Genomic DNA, 22,524 nt, shown 5'->3' with positions numbered 1-22,524 from the left:
TGGTACCAAAGCAAAATACAAAGATATGCTAATAAAAAAAACAACAACAACAAAAAAAAAAACGTATCACTAAAAATAAAACCAATGCCATTCTTTAAACGTATTTTTTGGTAAATAAAGGGGATTTGCTATTAAAATTAAAACATGGAAGAAATATTGTTTGATTTATTTCTATTTTTTTTTATAGTAGTAGCAGTATCACATACATTCTACTAAATAATAGTAATATTTCTAGCACAATGCCTTTATGTACAAATGAACCTTTATTTTGACAGGTTACCATAAAATACCCTTAAATTGATACTGGTTTTACTCAGTTGAAACGGTAAAAAGCTTGTGAAGTGACTCAGAACAGTACTGGTGATGTAGTTTTTGTATTTATGTCCTCACTGAGACGGCAGCTGCTGAAATAACTGCAAGCGTCACGCACAGTATATATAGTAAACAAACGTTTTGACCACACTAGTTAGAGATGTAATCAAATTAAGATTATTATTCCAAGAATGATTATCATATTAAAGAATGATTATCATATTCATATTAAACTACATTAAAACATGACACTGGCCAGAGACATTCACGATGACAACATCTCACACTAGTGTCCAAAAAAAAATTAAAACTTTCATATATTATTTTATTATTTTTTTAAAGGAACTTAATATCTTTTATGTAGCACAGATACATTAAATTGAGCAAAAGTCAGAATAGTCACAACAAAACTATATTTTAAATTAATGCTGTTTAAGTTTTCCATTAAGATATTAAGCAGCACAATGGTTATTAATATTGATAATAATTAGAAATGTTTCTGAGCAGCATTTTCTGAAGGATCATGTGACACTGAAGACTGGAGTAATGTTGCTGAAAATTCAGCTTTGCATCACAGGAATAAATTAAATGTTAAAATATATTACAATAGAAAACAGTTCTTTAAATTGTTGCAATTTTCCACAGTATTGCTTTGCCAATTGTTCTGCTTTGAATGCATTCTTGATTAAATGTCGGCAAAAAATTAGGTATTATATATGTAATTACATATTTTTATATATGATAGATAGATAGATAGATAGATAGATAGATAGATAGATAGATAGATAGATAGATAGATAGATAGATAGATAGATAGAAGTTTCTTAAATATTTAACATTTTCTAAATTTAAAGTAATGGACATTATTTCTTGTATCATCCAGACTAAGAAAGGACAATTAGTAAACATACCTCATTAAAATCCAGGGAGGAATCGTTACACAAGGCACAGATAGTCGCCAGCTCCACCAACCCGTCATACTGCCAGCTTTTCACTACTCTGTTATCAAGAAAACTGAGCAAACAAAAATAATGATCAATAAACCACCTACTAAAACAGAAGCTGACAAACATGTGAAATCATAGGCATCCGTTTGACTGCTGTACTACCAGTAAATATGAGAGCAGAGACAGAACACTCACACATCTCCTTCAGGAGCGTATGTGGATCCAGAGATGGTGAATTCAGTCAGTGAGCACTTATCTCCCTCAGCCTTGTCTATGATGAACATCTGAAACACAGACACAATGTTAAAGAAATAGTTTTGGCAGAAATAATAACAGAATTTTGGGTGAACTGTTCCTTTAAGAAACCAGTCATTAACTAGATGCATCAGCATTCTGTCAGTCTTGAAGGAGTTTGTTGGAAAGTTAACTGACAGAAGATGGCAGCATAAGCATGTATTAGCCTAAGAAGATTATATGTGTGCAATGACTCAGGCTGCTGTAATTCTGTCCTGTGTGTTATTGTGTTTAAGTAAATACAGAAACTGGCAGAACAGCAAGTGGGAGGGGGCTGAAAGCACACAGAGATGGAGAGATGAAACACTGCTTGTTCTGCCTTTGTGTCGCAGACTTTTAAAGTTCAAAATACTCTAACATCCGATGAAGAGAAAAAAAAAATCATAATTCTGAAAATACAGCCATCCATCACTGAACTCATTCCTGCATTTCTGCAGAGCGAGCAGCCCAGTCCGATGACAGAGATCTTTATCAGTGAAGTTCAGGAAGCTGCACCAAAACACTTCATTTCCACAGAATGACAGAGGATTTTTAACTGACCAAAAAAAACCCCTCAGAATAAACAGATCTTCTGACTGAGTACTGTGGGAAATATGCAGGAGGACAAAGACTGAGTGCAATCAGCATGTGTTTACCAATGTATTCGAAGTTTCCAGTGACAAGCACCTTTTCCGTCCACACTGAGCTTTAATAAAGGGTTCAATGTTTAGTTGAAATTGATATTGTGATATTGCTTTTATTAAATCATATCAGGCTGCAATTTAATTAAATAAGTATATGTGCAGCACATTTCAGATCAAATTTTTCCAGTGTTTTCAGGGTCAACAATTTGAAAAATGAAGCGTTTTTAAACCTGTTGCCAACAGATGAGAAGCTTAAGGGCTTCCTACAGGTTTCCATAGCCTTACTATAACAATATAACAGTATTATTATATTTATTGTAATAAAATACAGAGCTGGGTAATAGTTGATTACATGTAATCTGGTTTAGGTAATCAGATTCCGAAAATTAAAGAGCCAGTAAGATGAAAATTCTAAGCTTCCTATCACTGTTTATAAGTCCTGTACATTAGGTTTAAATCCATAGAAGGTTAAAAAACATTGTCATTTTGTCAAAATATCATTTTAAAATTACCTCAATTCTCAGAGATCCCCAAACGGTTCGCGCGAAGCTGTTCAAAAGATTCAGTTTCCTAGTATACTGTGTTCTGATTGGTCAACTAACATAGTCAGGTTTGATTGGTTGTTCTGCACACACCTCCACGGTAAACTATGCATTAGCATCTGTTTGGGGTGAATTATGTCTTATTTCTCTCACCGCGAAGCAAACAGTAAAATAAAAAACTTGAACAGTCTCGCTGCTTTTTCTTCTGTGTGGGTCTATTCAAGCCGCGCGCTTCAGTTTGAATCTGAATAGCGCATTCAGCGCGGGGGCGTGGTCACATTAGATATAACGAAGGGAGATATGAAAAACAGACATCGCGTTGTTTTCATATGGATTACTTTATCACAGAATATCTGTTTTCGGCAGCACTTGTTTAGTTTTAAAGAAGACATGTCAAGCTTTCTATAGATATCTCTCTCATGTCTCTTCATTGAGTATTCACGGAGTTACACTTCATTTTAATGATGTGTTTGTACATGACGATCAGCGCAGACAGGCTGCAGACAGCACACATACTGATAAGACGCTCGGGAGAAAACAGACACATAACTTCATAATCATTCTTCGCGTTGTGATTCGGCGATGCTTGTTGGTCTAAATAAAGTTGTTAATGAACCCTCTTTTGTGGCCAAACGCTTTGAAAATCCCGCTGTACTCACCGAGATTAGAAAAGCAGTCATCAGTGAAATGTTGTGAACACAACAAAAGGGATTTGTTGTACTGCTCTGGTATTGTGGTAAAAATGAATTTTAGCCATTCTTCTGATTTTCATTCTTTGGCAGTGAAAATAAAACAAACGGTCTCCTCGACATGATGCTATCACACCAACCAGAGCGTCTGTGTGTGGGGCGGGTCAGAGTTACGTTTCTCCCAACACTGTAGGCGGAGATTATTATGCAAAGTGCTCCTAGTGACGTACATAGAGATGGGCAAAAGATTTGAAAACTATAACGACTCGTTTCAGCGATTCAGAGTCGACTCCTTACTTTAGAAGCCAATAACTTTATAAATCGTGTACTTTTTGGATTAATTATTTGCACATTGTTTACACTGATGGACAGCTACATCATACACTGTAATACAGGTAATTTTTGATTTCCCATCTGTGTGGCTCTTTAAGTACTTGTAATTAGATTAAATTGCATTCTAAAATAATTGTAATCAGACTACAGTAACTTTATGGATTACATGATTACATTTACACAACAGATTATATGTGACCATGTACCACAAAACCAGTCTTACATAGCACGGGTATATTTGTAGCAATAGCCAAAAATAAAAAATAATCGATTTTTCATTAGGATATTAAGTAAAGATCATGTTCCATGAAGATATTTTGTAAATTTCCTACTGTAAATATATTCAAAATTAATGGTTGATTAATAATATGCATTGATAAGAACTTTATTTGGACAACTTTAAATGTGATTTTCTCAATACTTTGATTTTTTTGCACCCTCAGATTCTAGATTTTCAAATAGTTGCATCTAAACCAAATACTGTCCTATCCTAAAAAAAACATGCACCAATAGAATGCTTATTTATTCAGCTTTCAGCAGACGTATAAATCTCAATTTCAAAAATTGACCCATATGGTTTTGTGGTCCAGGGTCACATATACAGTACTATATACAAATACCCTCACCTACTTAAATTCCCCAATGAAATGTAAATTTGATTTTATGTGGCATTTAGTTCATGTTAATTCATTCATGAACATTCTTGAGGTCATCGTTGTCCTAGGTACTCCTAAAAGTTGATAAAAAACACTTACATGCCTCATATATGCTATTAAAATGATTTAAAAAAAAATTTCAGGCTAACACACTTTGTAGGGTTTACGCACAACAGGGTTGTGTGCAAATCTTTGCATGTTTCATGGAGTTATTAAGTGCACTTAACCGTCTGTAGAAAGCCTAGGAAGCCTAAACTGCTAAAGAAAGGGCTCACCCTGCAGACAGACATCTGGTTGGTGGTGAGGGTGCCGGTTTTGTCAGAGCAGATGACGGAAGTGCAACCCAGTGTCTCCACAGAGGGCAGAGAGCGGACGATGGCGTTTTTCTTGGCCATACGGCGGGTCCCGAGAGCCAAGCAGGTGGTGATGACAGCAGGAAGACCTTCAGGGATGGCGGCCACGGCCAGAGCGACGGCAATCTTGAAGTAGTAAATGGCTCCACGGATCCAGGAGCCTCCGTGGACGGGGTCGTTGAAGTGGCCGATGTTGATGATCCACACGGCGATGCAGATGAGAGAGATGACTTTGGAGAGCTGCTCACCGAACTCATCCAGCTTCTGCTGCAGGGGCGTCCTCTCCTGCTCGGTGGACGCCATCTCGTCACGGATTTTACCGATCTCTGTGTTCACACCTGTGGCCACCACCACACCTATAGCTTTTCCCGCAGCTATGTTGGTTCCCTGAAATGCACACATTTAAATGTACAGTCGTTTGCACCAATAAGATTTGTGAATTCAAGTTCAGCTGAAGTCTAAATTTCTTACTGAGAATAACATGTTCTTCTTGTCCTGATTGACAGCACGGGGATCTGGCACGGGGTCGGTGTGCTTAATGACAGAGACAGACTCGCCTGCAACACAACAGAATTTATAATAAAACACAGCTAAGATACTTGACACTTAAAAAACACATACAACTGAACCTAATGCTTCGTTACCTGTCAGAATAGACTGGTCCACTCTGAGCGTGGTGGACCTAATGGCACAGATACGGATATCGGCTGGTACCTTGTCACCCACTAGAAGGAGAACAAAAAAAAGTAGGTACAAATAAGTCAAATCCTCAGTTTCATAACACAGTTAAAATTAATGCATAAAAACAAAAAATGTACTGCAACACAAAATATATGCAAATCAGTAGGGTCCAATGCGGTTTCAAACAATAATGACTGCCAATAATGACTACCAAAAACAATAAAAAAGTTTCTAGTGACATGCAATTTTTAAATGAGCTTTAATAAAATAAATGAAATTGATATTATGATATCGCTTTTACCAGATTAAATCAGCTTTTGTTATATTTGCAGCACGTTTCAGAGCAAAGCTGTTTATTTACACATGATCCGGTGTTTTCATAATTAACAATTTGAAAAAAATCAGCATTTTAAACCTGTAGCCAAAATATCCTCAAAGCCTCAGCTTCATAACAAAATAAAATAATAATAACTCTACAAAAAACTATGCAAATCAGTTTTCAGAGGTCCAATGTTGTTTTGAACCACAATCACCATTTAAAAAATATTTAAACAATTGAAATATTCTTCAAATTATTATCATTTACATTTTGCAAAAAAAAAAGTGTCAAAAAAGTTTTGACTGACACAAGGGTGAGTGAATGATACATTTTCAATGTTGGGTGATCTATCCCTTTACATAAACACATAGGTTAAAAACAACCCTCTTTGCAAGACAGTCTGGCTTATGAGTTATGAAGATACTCGAGTTCCACGATGCATCATTAAACTTGCAATGTCAGTGCAGAAATAATATTTTGTTTAAAAAATAAAGTTTATCTTCTATGATCATACTTTAACCTCAAAACTGTGTATAGTAGTTTATTTTGTTGCTTTTTTTGGCTTGAATATTATAATGTGTTATATATCCACACATATTGCAGAGAACACAACATTCAGAAAGAATATTCCTAAATGTCTTCTGAAATCTTTTCCTGACTGATGAATATGCTATGCAAGATGAACCATGGCATACTCAAATCAAATTAGGATCTTTAATCAAATCTACTAGTCCCTTTTGTACAGTGATAAAAATGAATTAAAGGACTTCAAGAGAACCAGCAAGAGAAAGAGAGAGTGTGATCAACTGGGAGGTGTTACACTCATAACGATGGCATTCAAGAGCAGCTCTAAGGAGCACGTTTGAGAATCTTTCTTAGGCAGCACTTAGCAGCATAAAGTGTCTATTAGCTCATCTGTCCATGTTAAACATTAACATATCCATCAGTGAATGTCCTGGGAATCTGCTTGGCCAGCATGTGGAGTGTGGCAGCATGATAACAATGGGTGCTGTTGGCTTTGGCACAGATCATCACATGTGTGTGCAACAGAATCTCTGCACTGTGGATTAACAAGCTATGCTTTCACCACGATCTGTGATGAGCTACAGCGACAAAGTCACACACACACACACAAGACAGTGACGGCTTTTCTCAGAAAGACTTAATGGGGCTCAATTGCAACTTTTAGCCACCTAAATCAGGAACAAATGTAAACAATTAAGTCCAGCCCCCAGAAGGTCACCCAGCACTGTTTTTTTTGTAATATATTTTTATTTATTTTTATATTTTTATAATGAAATAAATATACAATGGACATAAATATATGCATTTATGTAATCTGTGCATATGTAATTATTTTAATATACATTTAAATAAATAAACAAACTTGCATTACAAGCCTCCATCCACAACTTATAAACCTTTTTTTTTATATAAATATTTTTAAATCTTTTTCAAAACTTTCAAATAAGCACTTATAAAAGCAAGTTTTCCTTGACAAACTTGGCTTTTCTAATAAAAAAAAAGACAGTTAAATGATTCTCAGTTAATTTTACTTGCTTCTCAAATTGGAGTCATCTTGATCTCGTTTATTACCTCAACTCAAATTCAATACAAATTCAGGAATTAAAACATAATATAAAAGGCTTTTTGATGCAGTTTTGAACACTTCACAATGGACACCCCTGAATGAAACTGTGGATTAGATGGGTAGGAGCTTAAGCTTTTTTTATTTTTATTAAAAGGTCCATACTTCAAATTACATGAAAACGTTTCATTGAGATGCTTAATTGTGCTGCTGACTGAGCACCAAAAGGTGAGAATGACGGGTCTATTCAATTTCGCTCTAGCTGAGAGCTGATTCATGACTTAAGAGAGGCCCGATGGCACAATTCACAAGTGCGTCAACGCTTTCCAGAACATAGCAGCATTTATCAGTGGGCATATACAAAAAGCCCCAGCGATGAGCTATTTCAGGCGTATCTGGCCTCCAGGTAGAAGAGTGACCTCCAAACCTCTTAGTTGTTGGAGTTCTCTTTCCACCCACTGTATGCGCTCCACCTCCTCATCGGCCATCGAAGAGCATGGAGAGCCCAGAACAAACCCAGCAAAAAAGCCCTACACAACACCCACACAAGATCTCACCACATGTTCAGCTCAGTACTGAACTACTAACAGAACGTTCCAAGTCCAAGAAAGAACACATTGGAACGGAAGATGCAGCATATACATGTATTTCAGCGGTCATATCAAAAAGCACTAGTATCTTAAAATAACTTTAGCATGCATGAATCAGCAGGGTAAGATAGCTTCCTTTAAAAGTTTATGCTTACATCAGTCCCAGCTTTCATTCCTCTGCTCTTTATAGCAACGCAGGACGCAGGGGTCAAACAGACATGCCTGCTCTTTACTTGCCATGTCATCATAGTATAGCCATCAGATTGGCATGAAAAAGGTTCTCAAGCTTATTGGAACAAACTTAAAAATGACTATTGGACGACCGATATATTGAAAAGGCCGATTTAATATATATAATATTTAGTAATATTTGTTCAGATGTTATGGACTCAGTTGCTTCATTGATATCTAACTCATCAAACCCTCATCCATGGATTAATAATAGCAACATTCAAGCTCTTCATTAGATCTGTAGGAGGGCAGAAAGAAAATAGAAAAAGGACGAGCTTTAGATCTCTTACAAGCTCTTAAAGATTCACTGGCCAACTATCAGAAAACTGTAAGAGTAGCTAGGAATAAATATTTTTCTAATGTCACTGCCAAAATCCAGCATAAACCTGTTGTTTCTTTTTGCTACTATCAACCCTCCAAATCAAATCTCTACAGAGATGTCCTGACCTATGTGAAAAATTACTCTGTTATTTTGTTACAAAAATAGCAGACTTATCAAAGACAATTCACCTCCGGCTTACACTTTTATTAAACCACATGTTTGTTGAACTACCCGGAGTGAGTTTGAGCCTACTGCCCTTGTTTCACTCAACAAAATTACAGATCAAGTCAAATCATCTTTATTTATACAGCGCTTTTAACAATACAGATTGTGTCAAAGCACTTTACAGTATTAAATAGGAAAATAGTGCATCAATAATGCAAAATAACAATAGTACAAACTAAATTTTCAGTTAAAGGCAGTTCCTCATTGAATTCAGTGATGTCATCATCCAGCTCAGTTCAGTTTGAATAGTATCGGTGCTATATATCTGTCAATGATATCACTGGATATTAAGTGTTTCCAACTAAGCATCCAGAAGTGATAGTGGCAAAGAACTGATACTCAATCGGTGACCGAATGGAGAAAAAACCTTGGGAGAAACCAGGCTCAGATGGGGGGCCGGTTCTCCTCGGGTCAGACAAAACCAGCAGTTCAATTCCAGGCCGCAGCAAAGTAACATTGTGCAGAGGACTCATCTGTTTCCTGTGGTCTTGTCCCAGTGGCCATCAAGGAGACAAGGTCTTCACTGGGTATCTGTCTCTGGAGCTCATCTAGGTGTCCTGGTCTTCGCTGACATTCAGGGATGTAGAGGTCCTTTCTAGGTGCTGATCCACCATCTGGGCTGGATATGTACAGGATCCGGATGACTGCAGTGACCATCACTAAAAGTCTTCTGCTTTCTCGCATGACACAATCCCTCCAATCCTCTTTTTTTAAAACAGATTTTAAATATGCTGGGACCTAGTTATAAATAAATGTCTCTGCACTGGAACTGTACCAGATCAGTTAATACATACAATAAGTCAGACCTCAACTGAAAAAAGTGAACCTAGATGCATCTATATTGTCTAACTTTACACCCACCTCAAATCTGCGTTTCATTACAATTTTTTTTTAAAGTGGTTGCTATACAATTACATGATTTTGAGTATGAACTTTAAAGCCTTACTGAAATGTATTGAGAATAAAGTCCAGCACAGTACCGAAACAGCTCTTCTTAAAGTACTAAATGACATCTATCTTTACCTGGCTCTAGTACTTCTTGATTTAACAGCAATGTTTGATATTATTAATCACACTATTCTTATTTCCTGCTTGGAACATTTCAGTCTACAGGGAAATATTCTAAAATGGTTCATATCTTATTTGACTAACCAATCTTTCTCCGTTAATATTGCTAATTTCATTTCTTCTACAGTGCACCTCGCTTGTGGAGTTTCGCAGGGATCCATTTAAGCTCCAAACTTATTCTCTTTGTAAATGCTCCCATTATGAGTTATCCTTGAGAAACATGGTATATCCTTCTATTCCTATGCCGACATCACTCAAATATACATGCTGATCAAAAAAGGAAATGCAAAGGCTTAGTTGTATTTATACAATGCTTTATAAATAAATAAAAGAAGAAAAGAAAATATATCATCTTTGTATCTGCCATCAGGCACCCTGGTCTCTAAGAGATCGGCATCGGCGGTCAAAAACCCAGTATTCGTGTATCCTTGCTGACAGGCTAGGGGCATCAAACACCTTCCAGGGCCCTGCCACTTGCTGCAAGGCTCCTCGGTGATAGGCGATGGTTACCAGGTCCAGCAGAATGTTTCGTGCCACCCTGGGTACTTGAATTCCCAAAGCATGCATTGTGCTGATGGGTAAGTCCAATGTGAAAGTGGCTGCATGAGGAGGAAGAGGGGTGGGACACCATGGGCACTTCCCTATAAGGTCATCTCTCTGAGTGAACAATAGGAACAGCTGGACCCCTTCCACTTGACAATACGGCTGCACCATCCACACTTCAAACTAATTGCACTGGTTTCCTCAGACAATCAGCAATACATAAAAATGACTGATTTTTGATGAGTGGAACAATGTAAAAGAAAAAAACATGTTTGGCTAGACAAGGACTTTCTGTTTGATGTTGTTAAAGACAATGTAATCAAGTGGCTTGATGGGTGATTGGGCAGGATACAATAATCAATAAAACCTCAAAACAATAGGGATGTAACGGTTAACTGCAAGCCAGTTGAAAATCGATTCAAGTAAGTGCCGATTCAAATCGGTTGAGATGCTTAACAGATCGCGATTCGTTTAGGGGTAGGATTTTATATGAATGCATTTCTGAGGGGAACTTGCTATCTTTAGAAAAGTTTAGATGGTATTTTTTCCTTTTCATCTTGCCTCTGTATAATGCATATTAACGTTCATAAGTGCAACTCTCTTTTGTTTACAGCAGAAACCAAATAAACGCAGAGAGTGAATCTCATAGCTCATCCACTGTTTAATGCGGATATTTTTATGTATAGTTTCACAAAACTGAAGTCAAAACATTGTTTTTGCTTAAAATTTCGAAATTATACAATCTAATTTATATGAAAATCTTCTCGTGTTGCATGTATGCCTCATCTTTGTTTGGATAATGATTAAAATGCAGTGGTTGCCTCTAATTTTGAATGGAAAGAGCACAGCCAAAGCCTTTTGTTTATATGAAGATATTTATTTGATTTGCGTTATTTATTTGAGGCTTGTTTTAAACTTTTAATTTAGTTTTGCAATTTAAATTTACATTATATATTTTTTTAAAAAAGCAATCAAAATTTAAAAAGTGCTATATTAGTATATTATTATAGTGTCATTTCAATTTCACAAAGAAATGTGCAGCATTTTGTCCAAGCAATTAAAAGGACACATTTAATTTATAATTCATCTTTAATCTCATTTTGTAAAAAATAAATTACAAATATATTGTGAATCGAATCAAATTGTGAGTTGAATGAAATGTTACATCCCTAATAAAAAACATTATATAAATTATGTATCTATTATCTCAAGAAAAAAAATCCAACTTTAGAAGTACACAATAGCATGTGGATGGCCTTAAAGCTATAAAAGACATGGATTAATTAAAAACTTTAAGATTTCTTAGCGTCTTACAGGAGATTCTTGCAAGGCTGATGAAATTGCTGCATTTATCATTGGATAACATTGTATTTAAAATGCCAGAATACCAAATCCTTACAACAGGCATTCCTCAAAGATTACACCTGAGGTTGTCTTCTACACCAAAGCACCTTGGTTTGGAATATCAAAGAGCATTGTAAATTATGCTAATTAAAGCATCAGATGTGCACTGAGAGGACTGTGAGGTGGCCCACATGCTGAGCTCGGCCCTGCACAGAACTGATAGTCTGTCAGGGTGCCGCTGGCAGCATTTGTAATTCTGTTCATGACTAAACCGGTAACAGTCCCAGAGTCCACTGCAGCGAGTGTGCTGAGCCGAGGCTTGGACTGCGGCATGCTCACAACCCACAGCAGGAGCAGAGACAGAGATTCAGAGGCAGAGAGAAAGACCACAGGAAAGCACTTTAAACGATCAGCGCAGATGTCACACAATGAAATGCTTTCCAGATTCAGCCAAAAAGCTCCAAGTGACCCGCTCTTCCTAAATTTATTGCATACAGTGTCGGTCGGGCAAATGATATCACATCCCTATGTGCAAGAATGCACTGAGACATTGTGCAAAATTAAAGCACTACAAAACAAATGCATTAATGGACAGTTTACCCACGTTCAGTCCCAAGCACCAACCCCAAAACAGCACTATTCCACAAATGACCTTGTCAAGGTGACATTGCAGTCTGTCTGGATCATTTCTGACGTCACGGGCTGCAATTCTGTGGGTCGCTGCGGAAGGGGTGGGCGGTGGGCCCGGTGCCGACACCTGTCATCTACACCATTGTCAATGTGAGCTATAATTAAACCATTCCATAATTTGAACAGCCTTTCAGTGCTAAATATAACATCTACCACTATGCACAAAACATACAGCAGTGGTTCTACTGCAAAGAGTTAAAGGTTCAAACATTCTGTCAGTTCTTTCATGCATCAAATGACCACATCCATCCCAAAAGTTGATGATATCTACATGGAGATGCTTTCACGCTTTAACATCACAGACTCAGTCTTCAAAAACACTTATTAATACTAGAAACCAGGGGCCTCATCTATAAAACAAGCATATGATTAGATTTGATCCTAAACATGAAAATTTTTTGTCAAAGGCAGGACTGCATGACTCTTTTTTTTTTTCAAACGAAACTAAAAGTGCGATGAGACTTAGTGCTATGATAAATCGTGAAGGCTGTATTTTCATTAAATAAAAAAAGATGTGCACAGATAAATCATTTACAATAAACATTGCAATATCCCATTAAAACAAGAATTGTCAATTGTCTGATTTCATTGTGACGTTAAGCTTGATGGTTCATTGTTTGGAAATTAAGCCATATTCATCAGTACTGTCATTTTACAGTTCTGTTAAATTGATTCGCTTTCTTAAATGCTCCTTTTTTATTTTACAGTGAAATATTATTATAGTAATATTTCTTATGTTTAATTTTTTTTTTATTTACCACCACCACCACAACTACTACCACTAGTACTATTATAATTATTAATATTGTTGCTGTTATTATTTTTTTATAGTTATATATTGATATATAATTACAACATTTATATTGTGATATATTATCACAAATTATGCAGCCCTACAAGCACAATGAACCTGCAGGGTTTTTTTTTTTTACATGCAAGTTACATTTTTTCTGATTATTTTGTAATACGTCACACTTTTGGATCAAGGAGGAATAAGAACTTTGATCAGATAATGTGAACTTAAACATAAGCAAAGGAATCTTTAATTAAATCATGATTTTAAAATAATTTGAGAACCATAAAACGAGATGCTTTTAGGAAGGTGCATTGTCTGTAGGACCATTTGGGAAATTATCATTTTGCTATATCACATTTCACAACACATTTATTCACGTTCTCTAGAAGTCTTTATTAATGAAGTTCTAGGTATTTAAAAAATAATAATAAAACCGCAATTCTTCACATACCACATTAATTAATTGCAAGAGTTCAGAGAAATTTGAAAGCCATCTCCAAAGGAATATAAAGCAAAACTATGAGAAGCAAACAAAAAGAGCCAAAAATGGAATGGATATAGCTATGCTTCTAGGTAGAGCATGAGAACTGACCAATGTGATAAGGACCGACGCACACAGTCTATTGAGAATCAACAGGTGCAACCAAAAATACCTACGCTCCTATAGCGGAGCTGTACGGAGTCCATACAGGGACCGGAGAGATCAGAGGCTGTAATTACCTCATAACAACAGAAGTACAGTTACCACACAAATAACTGCATTCAGAGAAAAAAAGTGAGTCTTAAATTATATAAAGGCTGCACTTACCAGCGACCTCCACAATGTCTCCAGGCACAATGTCTTTGGCTTTGATCCTCTGTACGGACTTCCTGTCCTGACGGTACACCTTGCCCATCTCTGGCTCATACTCCTTAAGGGCTTCAATGGCATTTTCTGCATTACGTTCCTAAGATGGAGAGAATCAAATGTGAATAAAGTAGATTGTATTCACTTGCAAATTCAGCATTTGAGATTGGGAAGGGACTATCTGTTAGACAGATGTGAGAAACCTGTTTGATAACAGTAATCATTTTCTCAAATTGTGCAGAAATTACACCCTTCCCCTGTAATTATTCAAAATTCATAACTCTTCATGCTCTACTGACCTGCCAAACACCTACGATGGCGTTAGCTATAAGAATCAGTAAGATTACAAAAGGCTCCACGAAGGCAGTGATTGTTTCTTCTCCCTCCTCAAACCATGCTAATACCTGCAATAATAAAAAAAAAAACACATAAAAAAAACAAGTCAAGTCCCGTAAGATCTAATCAAGCATTTCACATTCAAAACACCCTGTGGATATTTCAAGACCAGTAGATCAAGATTCTAGATGAGACACGCCAGTAACATTTGCATTCTCATAACGGATTCAACACAGCCTGTTTACAAATGAGATTCTGTTTGGATTGCATAATCTGCGTGATTTTAAACTAGAAGTTTAAACCCAGGAAAACTGAACAAGCTGCATGACAAAAGCCAAACGCAGCAGTAAGTTTTAATGACAGGAAATAAAACTCTTACAGTTCACTGCAGCCGCCGCACGACAGCTGTTATTTCCCTCATTTAGATGCATTATTACATATGAAATCCTCTTAATATAAGCACCAGCAACACATCACTAAGCATAAATTTTCTTATCAACTTAGTGAACAGTTTTGGTTTGCACCTTTAAAAATTGAGTTGCATGATGATTCTCAGACACAAAGTCCTTAGATGCACTGCTTGAAGGTCAAATGCAGAGACTGAAGCCCTCCAATCAACATCTTGGTGGAGTTCTCGCGAGACAGTGGAGTTACTGGTCTGTCTGTGGTAATGAGAAGCCTGCAAATAAAGTTCAGAGGCCCAATTTGGCCTGCAGAGATGCTCTCGAAACACCGCCAACTACTAGACAGCTGTCAAACCACAGACTCCAACACCTCAGTATCACTCCGCTGGGCAATGCTGACATGCCTCTCTCCTTCCACCCAACCAGCCAGTTCAATCTCATCAGCCATGTAGATGTATTGTAACTAATGATTTTGGACAGCCAAAGCATAAAAGATCCTTACTTTTTAAAAACAAATCCAAATCATGAAAAAATAATGTTTCATTTAAATATGTTAGACAAACTAATGTTAATTTAATTATATATTAAATGAATACATAATTGAATCAATATTTAATATCTTCTATCTTTCATATAGGATATTAATTACTATACAGACAAAAGTATATTTCATAAATTAACCCATGTGCCATCTGTACCAACAACCTGTACTTGCTAAGCTAAACCACCACTATAATAAGCACTGTTCCTATACATAAATCTGATTGACAGCCTAACTACACAACCCTCCAAGTCTCCAAGCACACAGTCATGTCTTTTTATTCAGTGGTAAACTAACTAGGCTAATTAATCTAGAGGTCCTTAAATCACAACTGTAAAACTGTAAAAAATCACAGCAGTGCACTACTAAGACATCTTGTTTGGCAGCTAGTGACAGACACTCAATCTCACTGAATGCTGTTGTCACCATTCCTAAAGAGTTCCGCTTCCTCAGCTGTTCAGCCCTTCTGATCCACGAGTAACCCAAGATGAAGCATGCAAGACTAGAGGCGCTAACAAGACATCTTCACTTTCACAGCCCTTCCGGATAGCAGTCAGTGTTTATTTCAGTGCATATATCGCGATGATTTGTTTGTAGCGTAAAGCAATTAACACCCGACATAAATCTGTGCTGAATCAGGTCTAAGAAATGCCTATACTTACCCTATTTGCACTCAAGGAATAATTGCACAATAACAATAACAGTAGAAACCTGCTAGAACATGTTACCAGAATGTACTTACAAAAGATATACAAGCTGCCAGAAGAAGAATTCGCACAAGTAAATCTTCAAACTGCTCGAAGACAAGTTCCCATATAGATTTTCCTGTCAATCATCAAAATGTAATTATCAAAATCATACGAGGAGTACAATGATAAAATCATGTTATAGTTTAAAATGTTATATTACCTTCCTCAGCAGGCAACTCTGTGTTGTTTATTGAAGTATATGAAAAAGACAAAGTATAAAGTTACAAAAATGCATTGTGAATACATTCCCAAGCAGAAATGTATTTGATAAATTGACATTGATTAAAACCCAATTCATAACATTAAGAGCTGTGACTTTGTAAGAAACACAAATACTAGATTTGTCTTAAAACAAAACAATGCATAATGTTACTCTTCAGATGCCATATAAAATTTCAGCAGATTTTAAGCAAAAACTATTTTCATGTCCAAGCACCACCCACCCTGAGCGGAAAACTAAAAATGTGAATGAATATTTGGTTTTAATTCAAACTACTGAATATTTGGCCCCTGCTTTGAGTACATGCTGTGAAACATTTACAAGCTGTTTCTGAGCCGAGTGCTGACAGGAATGTTTTCCTCTTTATGAAAACATGATTCTGGATAGCTGAAGAAAGAGGAAAACTGGAGATAACACTTAGCTATGCTCGCTTTGATTCTCCAACAACATAATAAAGCGGAAGGGATGGAAGCATCCCTTTCAGCTTATTTCTGGCCTGTGTGTGCCTGTCTTCCACCTTGTCAAAGTCTTATGAAAATGAGTATGGCAAGCTGTATTAATAGAGCTGTAGTCAAGTCCGGCTTTGTCGAGTCCAAGTCAAGTCCAAGTCCAGGACTAGTCGAGACCGAGTCAAGACCGAGTCCAAAGAGGTTCGAGTCCAAGTCAAGTCCAAGTCCAAAAGTTTCGAGTCCAAGTCCAAGACCGAGTCCAAATGAAAGAAAAAAGGGTCCTCTTCAAGACCACATACTAAACTACTGATAATGTTTGTGATGCGAGAGAAAGCATATCTCCTATTCTAAGAAAATCATTTTACATTATTATTTGTAATGATCAAAAAGCATGTGCAAAGTAACAACTCTGTAGGACAGGGGTCTCCAAACTACATCCTGGATGGCCAATGTCCTGAAAAGTTTAGCTCCAACTGGCCTTAAAACACCTGGAAGATTAGTGTGTCTAGTAAGAGCTTGATTAGGTTCAAGTGTGTATAATTAGGGTTAAAGCTAACAGGGGTGTTAAACAAGATCCTGGGCCCTGTGCATAGGCAGTCCTGATGGGCCCCCATGGCCCCCACCCATGAAAATATCCAGGTAAAAAATATATATTTCAGATTCATACTTTTCAAGGGCCCTCTCTTCCTTTGGGGCCTTGCTAATGAGTACTGGTTTTACTCCCAGTCCGACCCTGGGAGCTAAACTTGGATAAACAAACAAAGTTTGGAACTGTAAGGTCAAATAATTTTTATGTACTTTATTTTTTGTTGACATTATATCTGTGGTCAAAAATGTATATGACTATGCCTAATTGGAACAGTGCACAGACACACGCAAAGCTCGGGATATGACAAATGCGCGCAGCAAGGCTAGAATGGATACGTTTGGCTCTACTGGACATGCGCACATAAATACAGCAAATTTTTTGTCCTACTGTGCTAGTGCTTGCATAGACTAGTCGAGCTCTGTCGGAAACAATCGACTACTCCAGCATGCATTAACCATAATGAATACAAAGTGTTTGCAAGTACGACGTGAATTTTAGAATTACAATATTGCGTGGAGCTGTTACTATATGACCTTATCTATGTTGCATGTAAAAATAAAATATGTAATGTAATAATTAGGGTTGTGCCTGAAGCCGAATACCTTATTCGGAATGGCAAGGATAATGGCTTAAAAAAACGAATAACGCTCAAGGAATAATTCTGCCTGAATACTCGGCTAAAGCTGACAGAGTCTGGTGTTTGCTAGATAACAGGTGAGCCAGGGGATCAGCGCCAGAAGTGAATGAATGTAAACTTTATGAGTGAAAAGAGAGCAAATCAAACACCGCATTGTTGTCGCCTCTCTGTTAATCTCTCAGAAATCAGAGCGTTGCAAGAGTAATTTTACCTATAATAATACATCATAGCTACACGTTATATTATTTGTATATATTTAAAAGGCAAATATTGAAAGCTACCATGATACGAATGAATGGAATAAGCACAGCGCGCTCACCAATCAAACAGCCGCGCTGCGCGTCTCAGTCTCTCAAAAACCAAATCAGTTCTCTCTCAAGAGTAGGCTAATAATCAGCTTTGATACGGATACATTGTCTACTTGTCCTACATGTTTGCATATTTACCTTTTGCTGGTTTGCGCGGCACACACACATCTGTTTAGTGAAGTTCATTAACATTAAGACTCGCTCAAAGTTTTCTGCGTAATGAAAATGTGCGCATTGAATGGATTCAGTCGTGTTCAAATGATCACTAAACGTTTGTCATGACATCTCTCTGCTTGCATGATAAATATTATTTTAGAAATTAATAATTATTTCAGTTTAACACGACATACTTGTTCAGTGATAACTACGAAAAATATATAAAAAGTCATAATGGTCTTATCAAGTAACTGTACGATGTTGTATCCGAATGCAGATAGGAAAAATTTTGTGATTGTTACAGATACAAATACTGGCTGTTACATGAAAATGTAAATATGTAATGTCATATATATTTTAAAGTTTTTAAAATTTACATATGTAATTGTTGCATAAGGCTATGCATTAATACGCGTTTATTGATAAAAAAAAAGGCTATCTAGGTGTAGACGTAAATAAAACACAATCTAACAGGTTGAAAATTAAATTAGGAACATCTAAACTTTTCAGGTAACAGTAAGTGCACCACTGGTCATGCACATCCTTTCCCGGAACAATACTGAAAGCTAAGGCAAGATGGAGAAACAGATTATCATAGTTGTACAAGGATAGCCATTTTTTAAATGAATCTATTAGCAGAGCTACTGCAAGTGATTTTAAGTGAATTCCATTTATTATTTGCTGAAACTTCTTCGTCATCATGGAGAGCGGGTCATGGTTGCCCAGCAACAGCAGACGCCACTGGAGCGCAAGCGCAGGCTACAGAGTGCTTTGGAAATAAGGAGAGCGGCGCGCCTAGCGTTTTCCACACGTTTTCAGTCGCGACATCATGCAAATGTGGTTTTGTTTTGAGGGAGAAATTTTTTATTTTATTTTTTTGCTGGACTCGGTCGAGACCAACTAGAAGACTTGGCGAGTCCAATGGCCAAGTCCGAGACAAGTCCGAGTGCAAATTCAACGAGTCCGAGACAAGTCCGAGACGACAGAAAAATGTCTCGAGTCCGGACTCGAGTCCAAGACCGGACTCGAGTACTACAGCCCTATGTATTAACATTTTTCGCTTAAAACTAAGAAGCATCCATTTTTATGGTTTTGAAACTTACTACTCCATCTGTGAGTAGCATCATAGGTGGAGCATGTGTAAAGCTTGTGAAGGCTTAGCCTCCCCCTGGCCACGGGGACTTGGAGAAAAAAGGCCACTAAATTGAACAAAAATGCCCCTGCAAAAATAAAATAGTTTATGTCGTTTGCGAACAAAATGTAAATGAATGGAAAGTGTCAATTGCGACATTAAATTAAGATCTGCTTATGTTGCACCATTTTTTTAAGCGTCTTTACAGTGTTGCACATTGTAAGCAGTCACACAAAATTTTTGTTGAGCTAAGGAATTCAATGACCAATCAGAGGTGCTCAGATTGAGTTATTGCTGAAACTCAGTTTTATTATTTCTCAATTTATTATATCTCATTTGTTTGCATTTACACAAGCAATTCCAGAGAGAAAAGGTGAAGTCAATTCGTTACTCATGCGCTGTTATTTAAGCGCACAGGAAGAACTAAATTCTTTTCTGAATCCTCTGAACAGACACATTCACATAAAATGACAACAAAATACCCATCTTGACAATCATTCAGGTAAACGCAGTCAGTTATGTCTCAAGTGAATGAAAACAGCGGAGAAAGAAATCAGATGTGATGAGTATTATTATATGGGATCCGTGCATCAGGTCTTATGGCTGATTTACACTTCTGCGTCGGACCTACACTGACTGTAGCCTTTATGCTACAAGCTATGCGTCAGTTTCCATTTATATTTCTGCGTCGTTGTCCGCATCGATGTGGAGAACACAAACCACTAGTCTGCATTAGATGAAGCGGCTCGTTGGAGAAGCATTATAGTCATGACAGCGGTAAATAAATATCAAATCATTATTTAAAACTACAAAAGATGAAAAGAACGGAACAGGAGAAGATGGCATTCCTTCAATCTCCACAAGGACTTGTACCACAGCAGATCAACATTGTTTGTCGCAGACAAGTACTATGTATAATGCAATGTAGTATAATAAATGATAAGACACTTTTTCTTTGCTTTATTTTATATAAGAAAGTGTAACGTTAAAATATATTAAAATAGTGTTGGTTGAGGAGAGACCCCCCACACATGACTGTAAAGCATTTTGGGTGTACAACAATACACAATGAAGCGCTATATAAATGCATCATTCATTCATTCACTCATTCATTCATAAAGTGCACATAAACACACAAAAACTCAAAACTCAAGTACACACAGAGGGAGGGGTTCTAGCAGACCAATCACAGTGCTTGCAGTCCAAGTAGAATTGACGCGATTTAGATTTTTGGAGAGGTGCACTTCAGCCTATGGTGTAAAGGATTACGTCTATGTGTATAGGTCTGACGCAGAAGTATAAATCAACCTTTAAAGGGCCAGCAGCCAATAAATACTGTTGCTGTCATTAATGATCATCAAAGAACAACAAAAAAAAACAACTGGGATAAAAATCTATATTTAAATTATACAGTGAACATTCAGCATTGTTATTTTCCCTAATTATTACATTTCTGTTTTTGAATACTACCAACCTTATTTTATTTGTAACAATCTGTTCTCTTGTCTCTTTAATCATGTTTAAACTTTCTTATTTAATCTGGTAGTATTTTCTGTGGTATCAAAGAAGTACTTCGCTTTAAGTAATAAATGGAAAGAAAGTAAAATTTTAATATTTCTAATTTCTTGCTGATCCAAAAAAATATCAGATTTGTGATCCATTGAACCACTACTATTCTATTAGGTACTAATACTTTTTTTTTATCCCAGTAGTTGCTTCTAGGCATATTCAAGATTTTACTAGTACATATTTATTAGACTGTACTATATAATAAATCCCAGTAGTCAATGGCATCATTTCTATAGTTTATCTCACTAACTGCAATTGCTACTTGTCAATGACTAGTCAGAATGACAACTATTAACTATCTTTACCAATACACTTACAAACAGAAAGTAAGTAACTGCTGGAATTCATAACTAGTGTCTAATAATTTAGAAAAACTGAAAGCAAAATAGTCAATGAATAAAAATAAGTACTAGTACCTGTACAGAAGTGAAAAATATACTAGTCACTAATGGATTGTTTACAAGCTATTTTACAAGCTATTTAAATAAATACTAGTAGCGTAAAACCGACACTAGTTTGATTTACAAAAATAAATGTTACAGCGGCTTGCCATCAAAACATGTTTGATGACGTCAGCTATTTCGAACGTTCCAGCCGGCTGACTGCAACAAATGTAACAATCTCATATCAACTTCAAAGCGTCTGTCGCGCGTCGCTGGCAGTGAAGAACACAAAGTATCAGACGTACCGTTGAGACCCCATTTCTCTCTCTGCCGTTTCACCTGGTCTAAAGTCAGTCCCGTGCTCTCGTTGACGCTCAAATAACTATAAACTTCTTCCACACTCTTGGTGTGAGCGTTCTCCATGGTTAGATGGGAAAAGAATCCCTCTCAAGAAATCTGCCTTGGTCAAAAAAAATAAAAAATAGATACGAATATGCTTATGAGCGACACATGCATTGACATCCAATGAGGAACATAAGTAGAAAGTTGAAACGGACAGATGCACCTTCCAGGAGTCTTATCCAAACACAAGTTCTTGTATCTTCTTGTTCCCCAAAGAACTGGGAGTCAGTGGAAGCCAAAATAAAAGATCTTTGCTTAGTACATCACATTCACCCCCCGTCCAAGCCTCTGCTGCCTGGAAATGTGACGGTCGACCCTTTTCGCCGTCCTTCTCTCCCGTTTAATGGTGATGGAAGCGGCGTTTACTCCTGTTTTATCGCTGGAGACTCACTACTGCCTCTCTACCTCATGTGGATGACGCTGATTGGGCAGAGCGTGTCCAGGGAGGACATCGACATCCAATCAATCGTCTTGGCCTCGGAACATCGCTGACGAAGATTGAACAGCGGTTTGCTAGTTGGTATAATAGACTGTCATTCAATGCAGCTGCGATAACTTTTGCCCCGCCTCTTCAATCCTCAAAGCAGGTAGACGCTTGAACCCACAGGTAAACGGTGTCCTTGGTAAGCACGTGTATTTAAGCGAAATGACTGTAC

At 37.0% G+C, this 22,524-nt stretch overlaps 1 protein-coding gene across 3 annotated transcripts in view; it reads right to left on the bottom strand.

Moving 5' to 3' along the window:
- LOC127963602 (sarcoplasmic/endoplasmic reticulum calcium ATPase 2-like) overlaps positions 1-22,263 on the bottom strand; it is a 31,667-nt gene extending 9,404 nt beyond the window's left edge. For 2 of the 3 annotated variants that reach the window (XM_052563600.1, XM_052563602.1), the window contains exons 1-11: positions 22,032-22,262; positions 21,772-21,922; positions 16,184-16,201; positions 16,017-16,099; positions 14,293-14,397; positions 13,955-14,093; positions 5,394-5,474; positions 5,221-5,306; positions 4,672-5,136; positions 1,455-1,543; positions 1,224-1,326 (exon numbers count right to left, since the gene is read on the bottom strand). In XM_052563600.1, coding sequence (XP_052419560.1) covers positions 1,224-1,326; positions 1,455-1,543; positions 4,672-5,136; positions 5,221-5,306; positions 5,394-5,474; positions 13,955-14,093; positions 14,293-14,397; positions 16,017-16,099; positions 16,184-16,201; positions 21,772-21,889 — 1,287 coding nt within the window. In that variant the 5' untranslated portion in view covers positions 21,890-21,922; positions 22,032-22,262. Of the gene's footprint in view, positions 1-1,223; positions 1,327-1,454; positions 1,544-4,671; positions 5,137-5,220; positions 5,307-5,393; positions 5,475-13,954; positions 14,094-14,292; positions 14,398-16,016; positions 16,100-16,183; positions 16,202-21,771; positions 21,927-22,031 lie in introns of all 3 variants that reach the window. The other variant, XM_052563601.1, reaches the window with a different exon arrangement.
- Positions 22,264-22,524: the final 261 nt, after the last annotated feature.

The sequence above is a fragment of the Carassius gibelio genome, chromosome B8 (genome assembly GCF_023724105.1).
Source record: "Carassius gibelio isolate Cgi1373 ecotype wild population from Czech Republic chromosome B8, carGib1.2-hapl.c, whole genome shotgun sequence".
Classification (NCBI taxonomy): Eukaryota; Metazoa; Chordata; class Actinopteri; order Cypriniformes; family Cyprinidae; genus Carassius; species Carassius gibelio.
This window is presented reverse-complemented; position numbering and strand designations above follow the sequence as displayed.